Here is a 17,125-nt window from a genome sequence, read left to right on the forward strand (position 1 = left end):
CAGCTGCTTACCCTGACCGTGTGCCCTTCCACATTTCTGGGTCCAGATGCATTTTGTCTCAGGGCAGAGAGATCACCAACCTGCATCATCCAAACTTCTGGCGATGTTCTAGCACTCGTGGAGAGCAGGATTTTCTAAAGGGGAAGGAAGAATCTTGAACAAATTATGAGAGAGAGGGAGTTCACAAGCATCCGGACAGGACACAGTGCTCAGTGTTTATTAAACACAAGTTGTTGCAGACTAGCTTCCTTCTCTTTGGAAGCCATTATTAAACAGCAGAACATGGAAGTCCCTAGATGTCATATATCTGATTATTTAAAACTATATTTTAATCGTGTAATAAATGAACGCTTTCTCATAAAAATTAAGATACAGAGAAGGATCTTCTTGATTACCATCCCAATCCTAGGCTCCTCATGTTAACATCAGTTTGGCATGTGTCATCTCACACTTTTTCTGTGCATTGACAGAATGCATATATTAAATAGTTCTGTCCCTATAGATGGCTTCTGGGCCTGCCGAGAATAGAATATTGTGCATGGTCTTAAGATAAAAAGGTTATGTCTTGGAATAACTAGATCTACCATATTTTTTAACTGTTACATGCAATTCTGTGTGTATAAATTGCGTTGTATTTGGCCATTCCCCCAAATCTGGTGTATAGATTGTTCGCAAATGTGGACTTTAGCAAGACATCGGTCATGATTCCCTTGGGATGAAGATGGAGCCCCTGAGCTTGGTGCTGTTGAAGGGATTCGTAGGGGTTAGTAACTGGGCAAAGAATGGGCCAGTCTGGAAGGAGGTTGTACATGGCAGTGCAGGGCTCTGCCTTGTCCACCATTGTCATCAGCAGCCTGGACCACGTGTCACTGGAGGATGACAAGAAGCAGGGAAGAGGTAGTTAATGCTTAACAGTGCAGAATTGGGGCTGAAAAGACACAGGAAGGCTAGCATGATTGATCACCCTAATAGGAAATTTAGCTAGAATACATTTCAGTGTCCTACACATGGGTCCAAAAGCAACTTGACAGGTTTCCGATATATTGATAGAAGCATTTGTCAAAAGCTTTTCTGGGGGAGGAGGGCTTTGGTTGACAACAGAGCAATGTGATTAACAGTGGCAAGGCTGATAGAAAAGGTAATGCGACTTTTGGCAGCCTTAAAAGAAATCTGGCTGCCAGAGCAAGGGAAGTGACATTTCTCAGTGCAGCCTGCTGGTGTTCATACAGGCCTTGCGCTCTATGCTGCTCTTCTGTGTGTGAAACTTGTACTCAACCGTGTTGCCAAATAGCAGGTTGTAACCTTAGAGACTCAACGTGTTCATGCTGGCATCGTCCCTAGAATGTGTTAACAGGCCCAATCCAGTCAGGAGCCGAGCCTTGTACTGTCTTATCAAGAGTTTCCATGAGGGAGCAGACCAGTGACTCTTACCTGTTTCTTTGTAGCCAGTGTTGCGGTGAATCTAACTTTAGTTCAGAGGGGTGGACGTTGAACCCAAAGCACCAGTTGTCACCGATCCTTTCAGGTCCAGCTAATGTTTGCTGAGGTCTCCTGTGCTCACAAGGACTTGCAGGGTCAATATTATTACCCCAGGTTTACAGATAAGGAAAGTGAGGCCCAGGAAGGTTCTATGATGTGCTGCAGATGGTATGACCGGTGAATGCTGGAGTCCCGCTCCATCAGTCTCCCGACTTCCTGTCTGGTGCTCTTTGCCCAATGCCACTGTTTTCATTCATGATCCGTGATAGTAAATGGTCCCTGAGCCTTGTCACTGTGCTGAGCTGCTCCAAGCGCAGACATTGTCCAGTCCAGGCAGGCAGCTCCTATCTCAGTCTGGTACCTGGAATTCTTACTGCCCCAGAGCAGTACGAATTTTCACTCTTCTCAGAGCCTCAGGCTCTGGCAAGGTGCCTTAGGGACACAGGTGGGAGCGAGGAGGGGGCCCAGGGAGACAGCAGGTGGTGGGACTTTGGGCCTCCACCTCTACAGCTTTGAATTGATCTGTTTTTACGTCGGGTTTCTGTTTAAGTTTCCACTGCTGGGAAACGGAGAGTCCCAGTGCTAAGCCAGAAAACTTGGCTATAGGCTGGAGAGGGGGCGTGACCAAAGGGCTCTTTATTGGAGCCCCTGTAAGGTGAAGGCCTCCTTGCCCTCCCGTGTGCTCTGCTGAGCCAGCAGCTAGGAGAGGCCCTGGACTGCTGCTTGGAAAGCCAGGTCTCCTCTGCTGCCTCCACATCAGGAGTCTGCCCTGGGGCTGGGGCCGGGGTGGGGGAATCCCTTCGTGCTTCTCCCTGGGAGTAGACTTGGAGTTGTGCGTACCCAGAGGTGTTCAGACTTCTGAGTATTAGGATATCTGAGCCTTTCCAGAATGCATCAGCACGCTGGCAGGGACGCGTCCACCCCTCTGAACTAAAGTTAGATTCACCGCAACACTGGCTACAAAGAAACAGGTAAGAGTCGCTGGTCTGCTCCCTCATGGAAACTCTTGATAAGACAGTACAAGGCTCGGCTCCTGACTGGATTGGGCCTGTTAACATATTCTAGGGACGATGCCAGCATGATGCCTCATGTCATCCTTGCCACCCGCCCAACATGGTCTCCTGGTGTAAGAGCCCCAACCCCCAGCTGAGTGCAGCTCCCTTCTGCCCTGGCTCTCCCAAATGCAGAATAAGAACAGGGGTTTTCTGAGCCAGATTCTTTCCCTGCAGTCATCTGCAGATAAATTAAGTAGCCCCTCTCTGTGAAAGAAAGGAGCTGGGTCAGTGCCTCACTGACCGCTGAGGAGGGTGCTCATCTGCTCCCCCAGCCCCGGGCACCTGCCCGTGGGGCACTGGGCTGGGCGAAGCCTGGGGGACCTTCTTTCTGCCAGCCCCAGCTGTTTCTTGGTCCCCGAGAGGGAGCAGGCGACAGGGCTCTGTGAACTCGCTTAGTCAGGCTCAGCCTGCGGTCTCTGCTGCTCTGCCTTCCTCCCCACGGCACATCTGGGTTAGAGATGAACAGGCCATTGTTCCAGCCAGCCTCAGAGCCAGCAGACAAGCAAGGGCAGGGGTCCCGCCTTCTCCCCTGGACACTGGCTCCCCCTCCCGCCCCAGGAAATGAGCAGGTTGTATGTGAGGAAATGGCAATGTCTGAAAAAGCCCCTCTTGGTGCTGTGGGCCGGTGGTCCTTACAGGACGCGGAGGGGGGCATCTTTTCCCCAAACCCCCCGCCTATGGCTGGGTAGGGCCCCTTGGCCTTCTGTATTCCACAAGGCTGAAGATGAAAAATGTGATCTACAAGCTTTACCTTATAACCATTTGTAGCGTCTTCCCTAGAAGTACTGAATTTTAAATAGAAGCCCTCTTCTCCGTTATGTTTTAAAGTAGCTTTTATATTGCCCTCATTTCAAAAGTAATTCATGGACGCGTGCCCTGCTCCCCCGGACCCTGTGCACTTCCAGCCGGCTCGCCTCTCCCCTGTCTGATGCAGGGGCAGCCAACAGCGTCAGCGCCCTGCGGAATAGTGGGGTAGAGAACTTAAAAAGCACAGGAAAGCACAAAGGGGAGAAAAATAATCCCACCACTCAGAGACAAGCGCTGCTACAGTATTATATGCGGCGTGTTCTTTCTGTTTGTGTTTAACCCTGAGCCGGCTCTGAGCATCGCCCTCTCAGGGATAAGAGGAATTTCTCTTCAAATGATTTTGAATGAGTGGAGGTTGGAGCAGGGGATGACCAGACTCACCCACCAGTCCAGGTCCAGAGGGGGACGACCTGTGCCTTGGCGCACGGCTGACAGTCACTGAGGGAGGACTCAGGCCCAGCTCTTCTGGCTCAGAGCACACCCAAGTCCTGTCCCCTGATCCTGCCCTGCTCCCCTGCTGTCCCCCTGCCTCACTTCTGCTCACTCTGTTGAAATATTGGTGCACCTGCCTGTCTTCTGGACCTATGGGGCCCCCTGGCTGCATCCGCCATCTCCCCCCTTTCCTGGCTGTGCCCTCTGATGACACCACTGCCCCCCTGTCCAGCCACACACGAGCTGCTCTGGCTTGTGTGCGAGGTCAGAGCGTGGAGGCAGACACACCTCCCTCCGAGCCCTGGCTGTGCCCCCTCCAGGCTGAGTAAGCCCTGCTTCCTTTGGCTCTAAAGCAGATGGAAGCATAGTACCAGCCTTATTGTTTTGTCTTAAAAATTAAAATGGAGAATTCAATTATGCTCGATAAATGGTTGCTGTTATTGATACTAACAATATTCCTTCTTGCTTCTGACCAGACTGTAGGGTATGACCCCATCATTTCTCCAGAAGTCTCGGCCTCCTTTGGAGTTCAGCAGCTGCCCCTGGAGGAGATCTGGCCTCTCTGTGATTTCATCACTGTGCACACGCCTCTCCTGCCTTCCACGACAGGTAGGTGTGTCCCTCCGTTGTGGGTTGGCCATCGAAGCCACAGACCAGTTGCCGTGGGCCCTGAGTCTGGGCCTTCTGCGGAGGCTGGTGACCAGCTGCGGGGAGGGGCCCCGGGTCCTGCAGAACTCGCTGATGCTGTTAGATGCCCCTGCAGCAGATGGAGGTGGGGTGAGCCAGCCAGAAACGCACGGTGTCTGGGTCAGCTGGGCACATATACAACCAGTGACCCTTGTGGGCGCTTCCTATGACCACTGTGGGGTTTTCTGATTCCTGCACCCACTCGAAATAGTAATATCTCCAAGAACTTCCAGGATGTTCCTAAACTGAGTCTAGGCCTGACCTAGAACAGGACTCCTGTCCCAGAGCACGTGAGAAGGAAGAGGTGAGAGCAGAGAGGCTGTCGTCCAGCAGGAAGCGAGGGCCTCTGGGCCGCCTGGGATCCAGGCACGGCCGCAGCGGGCAGAGTCTTCCCTTCCTTCCAGGCTTGCTGAACGACAGCACCTTTGCCCGGTGCAAGAAGGGGGTGCGTGTGGTGAACTGTGCCCGAGGCGGGATTGTGGACGAAGGTGCCCTGCTCCGGGCTCTGCAGTCTGGCCAGTGTGCTGGAGCCGCGCTGGACGTGTTTACGGAAGTGAGTGCCCGTCAGCCTCGGCGTCGGGGGAGGAGGGTGTAGGGACGGGCAGAGGGGCCCGTGCCAGGGAGAGCCCGGGATTTTACAGAAGGCCTTCAGCCTGCTGCCTCCAATGTCCATGGCGAGCTTGGTACAGAGGCACTCTCCCACCTCTGTGTTATCTTCTGCAAAACTCAGGGTTTTTTAGTTTTTGTTTTTGTTTCAGTATCGAATTCTTAACTTTATAGCTACCCCATAGAATGCATCTTTGGAACAGAAAAAAAAAATAAAGATTTTATTTCCCCATTATCATAAAGTTGTCATACCCACTCTGGGCACAGCCAGTGCAACATTGTGCTCCACTGCACAGGCGCCATTCCCTGTCACAGCTATTTATGATATTCTTGGGCCACTCACAGGAGAAAAACACTGTCAGCATCAATAGCTAGCAGCACTTTCAAAATACATTTTATTGTCTTGAATAAAAAGCTTAACTATTTATTCTATCAGTCCAGTAATTCCATATGGTCTTATTACTTCTATACATAAGGTATGACCTTTCAGCATTTGTGTCGATAAATCTTTCCCATGGGTTTTTTTTTTTTTTGAGGATTCCCAAAAGGCTTCTAGGGGTTTAATTTTTTCATAATAAAAGAAAGGAGCAGTGTCAATTTATGAGAGTCAGAGTAGCAAGTTTAAGTAAGACCCTCTGCATACTCCATTCCTGGTGCCTGAAGAGTCTCTTCACTCTCCGTTCTTAGAAGAACTTGAGAGGTACAACAGCATAACCATCTGTGTTATTTAATAGCCTAGGAAGAGAGAAAACATATATAGGAAACAATATATAGTCTTAACAAAATAGAAGCCAAATCCTCTCATCCCGGGATGTCTGAAAAGGAGATTCTGTATGGAGCGTGGATGCAGAAAAGGAGTCACTCCTACCAGAAAATGAATTGTGGATGTAGTCACTCAAGACCAGAGAAACAACCACTGAGAACAATTAACTTCAATGTCATTGTCACCAGGCGGGCACACACCAGAGAAAGCCTGGGCCAGAGGCCTTGCCATTCTCAGGCTTACTGGTACTATGGTTCAACAGTCTTTGGGGGGATGCGAGAACCAGAGACCACCACCACAACGTGTGAAAAGAATGTTACAGCAACAACATGGCTGTCAGAAATCAGCTAGAGCTCACGATATATAGCATTGAAATCCAGCCTGCACGTGCTTTCTTGTGAGAGGCTTGAGACATGTGCAGAGACACCTTAAACATACGCAGGCGACCATTCTTTTGAAAGACAGAGGAGGGCCTCTTCGTGAATTCTTTCTGCTCATTAGCTTTCCTGTCAGTTCACCGTTTAAACTAGAAAAGATGCTTCAAGCTATCTCGGCTAGCTTCTAGCTTGGACGCAGCACCATCACTACATACACGATTGAATGAATGACCACATCCTCCTGATTCTTCCATTCAGCAGGGTCAGGACACTTCTTGGACTGAATAGGTGTGATCTTGTTTGAGAAAAGCGTGTAAACATAGGGTCACATTTTGTTAGTCTCCGTCCCAGAACATTGGTAGCACGCTCCTTGGCTCTTGCATAATTCAGTGACTGGCTTTGCCATATCCCTGTACTGTCTGAGCCTGGCAGCAGCTGCTTCGGGTTTGTCATCCTCCTGCTGGACTGATGGCTCACCAGCAATGTCATCAATCCCGTGTACGTGAGGTGGACTGAAGTCCAGGTTATACTCCCTTCTGCTAGAAGGATGAATCCAGCGTCGGCCGAGACGATCTTTAAGTGTTTCAGATGGAATGTTCAAAATGATCACTAGATCCAGGTCACAGATTTTGTCCAGGGCTTCAGCTTGTCCTAATGTCCTAGGAAAACCATCTAGTAGCCAGTGCTGGCTGTGCCTATTCTCCAACTTCGACAGCATTAGGTGTGTGATCACGTGATCTGGAACCAAAAGACCTTTCTCTCTGTACTGCTTTGCCATGTCACCAACTTTGGTGTTGGCCTTAATATTCTCCTGCAAGGAGTGACCACTGTAGAGATGCTGCAGGCCAAAGTTCTGGGCGCTCCTCTGACACACAGTGCCCTTGCCCGAGCCAGGCGGCCCAAGGATGTCCGTGCATGAGAGTTTGGAAGCCATTGCCTTCCCGAGGAGGTGGGCACACAGGCAGCCCAGACAGCGGCCATGGAGGGAGCCCCAGGAGCCTTGTTTCTTGGCCCCTTCCTTTGGCACCCTCAGCTCAGTGCTGGAACTTGCCGGCCACCCCGACAGTGGGGAGGAGAGACTTTTGAGAAAACCCCTCCCCCCAGCCCAGCGCTGGCACCGACTCCAAAACTCAGGTTTTAGATGGGACCCAATTCCTGGTCCCAGGATGCTCAGATTGATAAAGACAAAGCTGCAAACCAGTTTTGAGGGTGAGGATTTGGGGCAGGGGGAGAGGGGTTTACTGTATTGTTACAGGTCCCTGACTGACATGCGATCCCAGCATCCCCTGGTGTTCCCCTGCCCTTCCCCTAGGGAGGGACAGAAGCCTGAGGATGAGGATGCTGGCAGTATTCCCTCAGGGTCCTCGGGGTGGGCTGCTCTCCCGGCAGGGCAGAGGCCCAGCCTCACACCAGTTCGAATGGGGAGGAGTGCATTTCCACTGGGATCCTGGGCCCTCTCAGAGATCCTGCCCCCAGCATCAGGGCCCCTCCCTGTGAGGCAGCAGAAAGAGCCTGGACTTTAGGTTAAGCAGTTGTGGTTTGCAGGTTACTGGCTGTGTGGCTTTGGCAAGTAACTGGCCCTCTCTGAGCCCCTGTGGCATTCATGGTCTATTCCCAGCCCAGGGCGCACAGTGCGTTTTGGTTTGTACTCCTGGTCGTCTTTCTCAACTAGGTCATAAGCTCCTTAATGGCAGGGGAAGCCTCTGCCCTCTGCATATCACCATCCTCCCCGACACAGCGAGCGCCGTCTCCTCTCTCCTCCGCATCCTTGTGCCACTTGCTATATGGCCAGAACAACAGGGTTACATGGTCAAAATCCAGTGGGACCAACAGAGCCCTGGGGGGAATGGGCAGGAGAAAAGACACCCAAGTGACATTCCCTAGGGCAGTCTTCTGCCCAGTGAGCAGAGGGCTTGAAGGGACGCTGGAGGTGGGGTGGAAATGTGCAGCCTGTCCCGTGAGAGCCAGAGTGCAGCTCCTGTGTGGAGTGTCTGCCCAGAGTGGACGCTGCTGGGAGCCCAGCCAGCGCGGCTCACCGACAGCAAGCGCTGCAAGGGTGCAGGTGGGTGGGCTTCAGGGGAACAGCCAGTACCAACGACCTCCTGTGTTAAAGGTGCATAATCCCCACAATCATGTTACAAGGTAGATAGTAATAACCTATTTCATAGATAAAGAAACTGAGGCTCAGAGAGAGCGAGGTTTGCTCCGAGGCACCTAGGTGGTGAGTAGTGGAGGTGAGATTTGAATCTGGTCCACAATTTCTGCTCTGTTCACTCTGCGGTGATGGAACGTTCACGAGGAAGCTGGTCACTGAGTCCAGTGACCACTGTGACAAAGCAGAAGTAGAAGGTGGCAATACTCCCGCCTGCTTTCCCTCCAGCTTCCTCTGTGCCCTGGGGTGGCTCGAAGAGGGTATGGGCAGTGCATAGCAGCCAACCTAGAGATGTCTCTTCTTGGCAGGAGCCGCCACGGGACCGAGCCTTGGTGGACCACGAGAACGTCATCAGCTGTCCCCACCTGGGCGCCAGCACCAAGGAGGCCCAGAGCCGCTGCGGGGAGGAAATCGCCATGCAGTTCGTGGACATGGTGAAGGGGAAATCTCTAGCGGGGGTTGTGAGTATCGCCGCATGGGCTGTGGGTCCCAGGTTGGAGGGAGGGGAGGGAGGAGGCGTCTTGCTGTGGGGAGATGGTGACCTCGTGGGTGAACAGATTCAGCCTGGGAGGTGAAGATAAAGGGAATCTGCTAAAGTCAGCCCTCTCTGGGAGGGGTGGGCAGGAGCCGCCCCGTGTCCCGCCCCGATAGCGAGGCCTTGGCAGCAGATAGCACAGCACAGTTCTGTAATATTGTAGTCTCGCTGCAGAGATTGTGGCCCTTCCCAGGGCCCAGCCTCTAGAGAAAGGCTCTTTTGTCCTTGGGGGTGAAGGAATGTTGCCTGGGTGACAGCTGCATGCCGTGGTGGGGGCGGGGTGGCCTGTGTAGAAAGCCCCCCCCGGGGAGCTTGCACCCTGCAAACTCCCAGAGCACTCCTTCCACCGTGTCCATCTCAGACCCTCCTCTCCCCACTCCCAGTAAGAAGCCTCCCTGCCGGCTGGCCCCCTCCTTCCCGGTCATGACCTAACGTCCCCACGTCTTGTCTGGGCTCCCATCGGGCCCTTCCCGGCATGTATGTGTCCTCTGAGCTTAACCCGACTTACATTTCAAGTCCTGTCTCGTTCATTCTGTCTTCGGATGTCCCTTCAGCTCCAGTGGGGACCAGACACTGTCACAGCCCTGGGGGGTGCAGAGGTGAATGAGGAAGGCACAGCGCTCCTTCATGGGGCTCGTGTCCCCCTTCACGAAGACTTGCTTGGCCTTTCCAGCTCCTTCTCAGGTCTTTGGCTGATCAACCACGTTCTCTCTTGTTATGAAGGTTCCATGAGTTTATATCTTTCTCCTTTTGTTTCTGGGGACAAAAAAACTGGGGCTCAGGCTTCTCTGCAGCAGCTCACATGGGTGGGCCCAGAACATTTACCCAGTACTCTGAAAGAGTCAGCACATGGCGGGGTGGGGGTTCCCTGACCTCCTGGCTGCCCCTGACCCTGGAGATTTTTGCTGGTGAGGACAGAGCTGTGGCAGGAGAGACCAGGAGGCTTTGTTCCGCCCTCTCCCCTGTGGACTGATAGCCCAGCTCTCCAGGCCACTCTGCCCTGTGCCTCCTGAGAAAGCAAGGGCACCAGCTGTTCCCAGCACGCCCGTTCAGTCCGTGGAAGGCCGGAGGGGCCTTCAGGGCCAGCTGTCACGTGCCATGGGAGGCCCGGTGAGCCTGGAGCTGGCTGCAAAGACTGGGTCTGCCCATGTCCTCTGTCCTCTCTCTGCTGTGTTGGCGCCTCAGGATAGAGCACACTTCTCACCCATCTTGCACTTCCTGGCTTCTGAGAAGGTCCCTTCCTCCCAGGTGATGCTGATCCTGTCCAGGGCTGGGGTTTGTGCCCGTGAGCTTGCCTCACCCTTCTGCCTTTCCAGAAGGCTGGTGTGCACTCACCCCATCACAGCCTTGCAGGGTATGCACGTCATCGTTAGGTGCAGTGGCATTCCAGGGCTTTTCCTGAAGGGGACTCCTGAGTATAAGTTCTATCACGTGGGACCACCAAAATGTCCCCATCTTGCTGAGGAAGTAAAATCTCTTGGTCCAAACAGCTAAACTGAGGCAAATTGAATTCTCTACCCAGAGCGGCCAATAGTCTTAGAGTAGCCATTTGGAAGGGAAGACAGTTTTGTCATGTAGGAACTGTCTCTCTTCCTAATTCTCTCCTGTGTCTTCTCCGGCTCAAGTCTGTTCTTTTCTAAAAGTTTTTATTTATTTATTCATTTTTAGAGACCGGATCTCACTCTGTGGCTCAGGCTGGAGTGCAGTGGCATGATCATAGTTCACTGCAACCTCTAACTCCTGGGCCCAAGTGATCTGCCTCAGCAGCCCGAGAAGCTGCGACTGTGGGTGTGTGCTGCCATCCCAGGCTTAATTTCTTTTTTATTTTTTTGCAGAGATGGGGTCTCACTATGTTGCCCAGGTTGGCCTTGAGTTCCTGGCCTCAAGCAACCGTACTGCTTCAATCTCCTAAGACGCTGGGCTGACAGGCATGAGCCACTGTGCCTGGCCTCAATTCTGCTCTGACCTTAGATACAGACTAACATTAGGGTCAGGCTAGTGGCCCAAAGCACCTGACTCCCTCCCTCGAGTTCCGCTGGGTGTTTTCTAGAGAAGACTGAGAACCGTCCTTGTACCGGGCAGTGCCCTGGGGTTGCGCCCTACAGACCCCACACAGAGGCCAGAGAAACGAGGCGAGGGGCTGGCCTCATGGCCCCTCTCAGTTGATCACTTGTCCTCTGCCTGCTGCGGGCTCTCAGCCCAGCCAGCTGTAGCAGCGTGCTCCAGGTCTCCTCTCAGCAGCCGGTCTTTCTCTTGTTCCACTTCCCAGCTCACTGCTCTCTCTGTGTCCCCGTGGAGAGGACAAAGCAGCCCTGTGGCAGGAAGCCCTGACACCCGGCCACCTCCCACACAGAAGCGGCCCTGGGAAGCCCTGCCTCAGCTGCCATTTCCAACACCGTGATTCTCTACCTCTGTCTTTCTAAAAATACTCTTCCAATGATACTATTTATGAAAACAGAAATAGAAGCATCTGTGTTTTTCCTTTTCTTATTTTTTTAATTTCAGAATATTATGGAGGTACAAAGGTCTGGGTGACATGGATTGCTTTTGTAGTGCTTGAGCCCAAGTTTTAAGTGTGCCCGTCACCGGGATAGTGTGCTTTGTACCCGTTAGGTATGATCTCACCCATCCCCTCCTCCGCACCCCGTGTTTTCTTTTAATTATGTCTTGTAGCTGCCTGTTTGACATGCGTCAAACCCCGGGGTTCTCATTAAATCCTTCTTAGATTGTTGTCCTTACATGTTCCCTCAGTAAAAGTGACCAAATTACCTAACTCAGAACCAGAACATCTTGAACCACAAAATGGAATCGAAATTTTGGCCCAGAACAAGCTGGCTCTGTTATCAGGCCCCTGGTGGGGACAGAGCCAACCAGACCCTAGACTTACAACTTTAGGCTGATATGTGGCTTCTGCCACCCACAGCTTCCTAGCGGGGCTCGTGGTGGATTTCACGTGGATCGATGTTTGAAGCGTGATAGGATCATCAAAATTTTGTGACAATTGTTCATAGTGTTTAGTGACAAACACTCACTTAAAAAAAAAGAAAATATATAAATGAAGGCATATTAGGAATGCCATCCCAGAGAGGCCCATCATTCTGTGTCCAGGTTATCTGTGACTCCTCATACTTTTTATGTCAAAGACCCACCTTTATTGTGCTGTCCAAACCCTTCCCCAGCACAGCAAAAGCGAGTCTCCCTTGGAGGGGGCAATTTTGAGTGGTCTCAGCCTTCTGTGTCCATTTCTGGCTCCACTGTGCTCCTCATCCGTAGGAGCAAGTCATTGTCTTCTTGGGGGCTGGTGGAAGTTGCCATCCACCAGGCACCCAAAGCGTGGGTGGCCCCGTGCCTTTTCTCCATGTGCAACTGAGTCTTGGCAGCACACCCGAGGCTTGGGAGCCGAGCCGGGCAGGTGAGCCCCTGCCCTGCCTCTTTCTGACCTCAGCCCTGCTCCCCCGCTCTCTGCAGGTGAACGCCCAGGCCCTTACCAGTGCCTTCTCCCCACACACCAAGCCTTGGATGGGGCTGGCAGAAGCTCTGGGGACACTGATGCGAGCCTGGGCCGGATCCCCCAAAGGGGTCGTCCAGGTGGTAACACAAGGTGAGCTGAGGACACTGTAGGGGCTGGGAGAGGGGAGCGTGGCCTCTGCCCCTGCTGGGTGTGTCTGGTGTAGGTCACAGGGCTAGTGTGAGCCTCAGAGGTGACTTGGACCCTGCTCTGAGTGTAGTCACTCACTACTGAGGGTGGGGGAAAGGGGGCGGGATAAAAAAAAGCCATTGAGAGGTTGTATTTAGTTTTCATAAATTGTATTTATGCAGTGTTTTAAAGGTGTGCATGTTTGGGGTGCAAGAGAGACTCTACAAGAGATAAGAGTTTTGTGCAAGGGAAGGTATGATCCCTTGGGGGTCCCCAGTTAAGCGAGAGCACATTCAGTTCCGGTTTTGGCCCTGTCATTAACCTGCTGTGTGACTTTCCCTTCCCTGAACCTTGGCTTCCTCACTTGTCGAGTCAGGGGGTGCATGAGCCAGCTGAGGTGGTGGGGACATCTTGTGCCCTGTGACACACTGAGGTGGGCTTTTGGGCAGTCTGACCGTCCTTGGGGTATGCTTGGGCGAGGAACGGGAGTGAGCGCAGTGCCCACGTCCACCCTGCTGAGCTGCTGGCCAGGCTCTGGCCGCCTTTGTCGTGGACCCAGCACTATGCAGATGTGGTTGAGTGACCAAGGAGGGCTCCAGTTCCCTTAACCCTCCCCCACTGCCCACTGGGCATCTGCACACTGGGGAGAGATCGCAGGTGGGGGCGGCTGAGCTCCGACCATCGGCAGTGCTGGGAGGGGGCAGAGCCAGCAGCCCCCCGCTGGCCCTGGAGGAAACAAGGCAGGGGACTGGGCGGCAGCTGCTCCTTTCTGCTTCCACTTCCTGAGGCTGGCAAGGGGCTGAGCTCCACGTAGGGGTGGGAGCAGAGAATTTTCCAGTGTCCCCCCGGAGAATGATGGGCAGACCAGGGTGGCCACGCCAAGGGCAGGGTGGGGCAGGGAGTGGAGTTGGGCTGAGTTTTGGAGGGGAGTTTCTCAGGGTGGCTAAAGTAACAGGTTTCCCAGCTTGGAAAGGGATTTTTTTCCCCCGCTGAGTCCTCTGGAGATTAAGTGGAACTGCCCGGGCCAGGCTGTGGACCCATAGCCCAGAGTTGGGTGCCAGTGGCCTCTTGTCCCTTCCTGTGGTGCTCAACAAACGGTGACCTGAGGGTAGCTTCTCCTTGTTCCCAGGAGCGTCCCTGAAGAACGCCGGGAGCTGCCTGGGCCCTGCGGTCATTGTCGGCCTCCTGAAAGAGTCTTCCAAGCAGGTGGACGTGAACTTGGTGAACGCCAAACTGCTGGTGAAGGAGGCTGGCCTCGATGTGCGTCCCCCACCCCCTCCCTGTCGTCATTGCCCTTCTCCCCCCATGTCCAGAGCCCGCTAACCGCCCTGCTCGCTGCTCGTTGAGTGGAGTCCTGGGTGCACGTCCTGCCCTTGGCCCGGCCACCTGGGAGAGGCAGCTGCAGTCCCTCCCTCTGCGAAACGGAGACACTGCTGTCTCCGAGCGTCGCAGAGTGAGCTAGTCCTGGTGAAAGTGCTTGGTGTGTGTGAGTGCTCTGTGGACCAAGGTGGCGGCCCCCACTCCACAGCTGGGGAAGATGATGAGCCAGGCTGCGACAGACTCGGCCTGGGTCTGCATTCAGTGCTCCTTGTGCCAGAGCACCTGGTTTTCTTGATTAGCTTGCAAACTCTGGGAGCGGGCCACACGTCCTCTGCTGCCTCTCACGGCACCCCTTTGGTGCCTTCCCCTCTGGGTCCCTGTTAAGTTCTAAGTCTATTTCTCAGCCAGTGGGAGCTGACAGGCGCAATCCCGGGCATCCCACTGATTCTGTGCAGGGAGCTGTGTGTCGGAGCAGGAGGGCCCAGGTGGGGCCGCTGCATCCTCCTCAGCCCTGCCTCCCTCCTGCCCCTCACGCCCCCATCTTTTACCTGTGCCTGGCAAGTCTCTCTGTGCCCTCCCCTTAGGGAGTCACTGGCTGTCCCAGGAGGCTGATACTCAGGGGAACAAGGCTTAGCCCATTCTCCTTTCCCCTGAATTGCTGGGCATGTCGGCCGGGCGTACCAGTGATCAGGCTGAGAGAGGGCATGAGTGTGGTGCAGCCAGGAGGAGCAACTGTCGCCTTGCCTTTTCCCCGTAGGTCACCACCTCCCACAGCCTTGCTGCACCAGGGGAGCAGGGCCTCGGGGAATGCCTCTTGACCGTGGCGCTGGCAGGCGCCCCCTACCAGGCTGTGGGCTCGGTCCAGGGCACCACACCTGTACTGCAGGTGCTCAACGGATCTGTCTTCCGGCCAGAAGTGCCTCTCCGCCCGGGCCTGCCCCTGCTCATGTTCCGGGCCCAGCCCTCCGACCCTGCACTGCTGCCTACCATGATTGGTGAGGACGACCCCGTGGGGCTGGCTGGGGCCCATGGGGCAAGGGCGGGACCTGCCCTGGGTTTGGACCCTGTCTACCTTCTGACTTCTTCAGCCCCTCCCTGCCTCAGGGCATCTCTGGATCTGCACCATACCCAGGGTCAATCATACCAGTTTTCCAGAACATTCAGGCGTTGAATACTGAGTTTAGAGAGGGAAAATGCTTTATCCAGGGTCACAGAGCAGTGTGGCAGGGGTAGGACCTAGCCCGACTATGGGTCCCCAGCTCGCCACGTTAAGCACCCTGTTTGGACCTGCCTGTGGAGCCGTATTTCAGGAGCTCAGGGCCGTGGAGTGCAGGTTTCCTTCTCCTGCCTGCAGGCCCTAGTGGCCAGCCCGGCTGCACAAAGCCTACAAAGGCATCCCCTCCCGTGGCTGTGGGTGTGTTGGGCCTGCCCCAGTCCCCTGGGGCCTGGGTTGCTGGGAGTTTTTGCAACACATGCAGATTTGGCAGAGGGTGTGTTGTGTCCCCAAGCCCTGAAGGGCCTGATTTCACCATCCTTGCAGACTGCCCAGAGGAACTTTCCTACTTTTCTCCCTTGCTCTTGGCCAGGATAAAACTGGCAGTCAGCAAGTCAACAGCTCCTGCTCTTGGTGGCTAGACCGTCCCTTCCGTGCCTTGCCCGAGGTCAGGGTGTTAAAGAGCCTCTGGAATGTCAAGGGAAGCTGGGCAGGTGCCCTGTTGTTCCTTCCGTCTCAGGTCTGTGATTCTGAGACTGTCATCTCCCCATTGCAAGTCTGATCACAGAGGCCCACAGCCTCGGACTCTGCTCCCGGCCCCTCGCTCCTCCTCTCCCCATACTCTGTGCCAAGCGGCCTTTCTCCTACTTCCAGGCCTCCTGGCAGAGGCGGGCGTGCGGCTGCTGTCCTACCAGACCTCGGTGGTGTCAGAGGGGGAGGCCTGGCACGTCATGGGCATCTCTTCCTTGCTGCCCAGCCTGCAGGCGTGGAAGCAGCATGTGACCGAGGCCTTCCAGTTCCAGTTCTGACCTGGGCCTCACTGCTCCCAGCCTCTGGCTTCTCTGAAGAAAGCTACCGATTGAGCAGCAGGGAGAGGAAATCCACGTTGCCGGGGCGGGATGCAGGCCTCTGGTACAGCAGTAACCATCTAGTAAAGAGCCTCCCAACTCCTCCTGTGTCTTTGTGTTGTCATTTTCCTGAAAAGCCAGCAGAGGGCATCTGCAGGCAGCCAGGGGCTGAGCGCTGGAGGGTGTCAGGAAGATTGGGATGAGTGGATGGCACGGGTGTGGGAGCTCTGAAGATGACCTGCTCCTGTCTCTAAGGTTATTTAGAGGCATTTTTATAGGAACAAAGCTCAATATATTTCAGAATCCTGTAGTAGTTCAAGATCCCTTCCATCTGTGAATATACATGCACATTAACAAGTAAAATTCAACAGACACACTCAGCATTATGTGCCAAGCACTGGGCTAGGTGCTTTCCTTTAAGAGAAGAGTTCAAACCTGACCCCTGTCCCATAGAAGTCTCCTGGTGGGAGGAACAGAACGTACAGAGGTCACGGGAAGCCGTGAGCGACACAACAACAGAGGTATACAGGAGATATCTTGAGTCCAGAGCAGGAAGTAATTTGAGCTGAGGATGTTGGTGTCTCAGAGATGTTTGGAAGGATTTCATAAGGGGAAGATTGTGTGTGTAAAGTCATGAGGGCATGAGAGTATGTGACAGGTTCACAAAGTGAGATCAGTGTGGGGTAGACAGTGTGTTACTTTTTTTTTTAAAGATGATTTTCTTGGCTGGGCACAGTGGCTCATGCCTATAATCCCAGCACTTCGGAAGGCTGAGGCAGGATCGCTTGAGCCCAGGAATTTGAGGTTGCTGTGAGCTATGATGACACCACTGCACTCTAGCCAGGGCAACAAGAGAGAGACCCTATCCCCCCGCCCCTCAAAAAAGGTGACTTTCTTGAAAAATATGGCAGAATGGCACTCCTTCACCTGAAAGGTTCACCTTTTGAGAGTCTACCCTCCCCCCCATTAATATAGGGTGATGCATTCCTTTCCTACTGTGTGCCCAATAGCATCTGTTTGTGAGGCTCCTTGCCCTGGCTAGGAAGGCTTGGCACAGGGCAGCTGCTTGGCACTAGCAGGGGCAGGCCCACCACTTTGGCTTCCTTAGTGCTTCAAAGGGGCTGAGTGTTGCAGGAACTCCAACAGTAAGGGTGGTGCTAGCATCTACAGTGAGCCCAGATGTGTGCGCGCTCATGTATGTGTGTGTGTGTGTG

The 17,125-nt window shown here is 53.9% G+C and overlaps 2 protein-coding genes across 2 annotated transcripts in view; one reads left to right on the forward strand and one right to left on the reverse strand.

Annotated features, from left to right (window-relative positions):
- Positions 1-16,013, forward strand: part of PHGDH (phosphoglycerate dehydrogenase) — a 30,248-nt gene extending 14,235 nt beyond the window's left edge. The window contains exons 6-12 of the mRNA XM_045546940.1: positions 4,250-4,382; positions 4,865-5,013; positions 8,667-8,819; positions 12,362-12,494; positions 13,660-13,790; positions 14,608-14,845; positions 15,718-16,013. Coding sequence (XP_045402896.1) covers positions 4,250-4,382; positions 4,865-5,013; positions 8,667-8,819; positions 12,362-12,494; positions 13,660-13,790; positions 14,608-14,845; positions 15,718-15,872 — 1,092 coding nt within the window. The 3' untranslated portion in view covers positions 15,873-16,013. The remainder of the gene's footprint in view (positions 1-4,249; positions 4,383-4,864; positions 5,014-8,666; positions 8,820-12,361; positions 12,495-13,659; positions 13,791-14,607; positions 14,846-15,717) is intronic.
- LOC123635122 (adenylate kinase 4, mitochondrial-like) lies at positions 6,357-7,140 on the reverse strand. Its single transcript, XM_045546941.1, has one exon. The coding sequence runs from the start codon at positions 7,138-7,140 to the stop codon at positions 6,532-6,534; it is 609 nt and encodes a 202-aa protein (XP_045402897.1). The 3' UTR covers positions 6,357-6,531.
- Positions 16,014-17,125: the final 1,112 nt, after the last annotated feature.

This window comes from Lemur catta, chromosome 3 (assembly GCF_020740605.2).
Source record: "Lemur catta isolate mLemCat1 chromosome 3, mLemCat1.pri, whole genome shotgun sequence".
Taxonomy (NCBI): Eukaryota; Metazoa; Chordata; class Mammalia; order Primates; family Lemuridae; genus Lemur; species Lemur catta.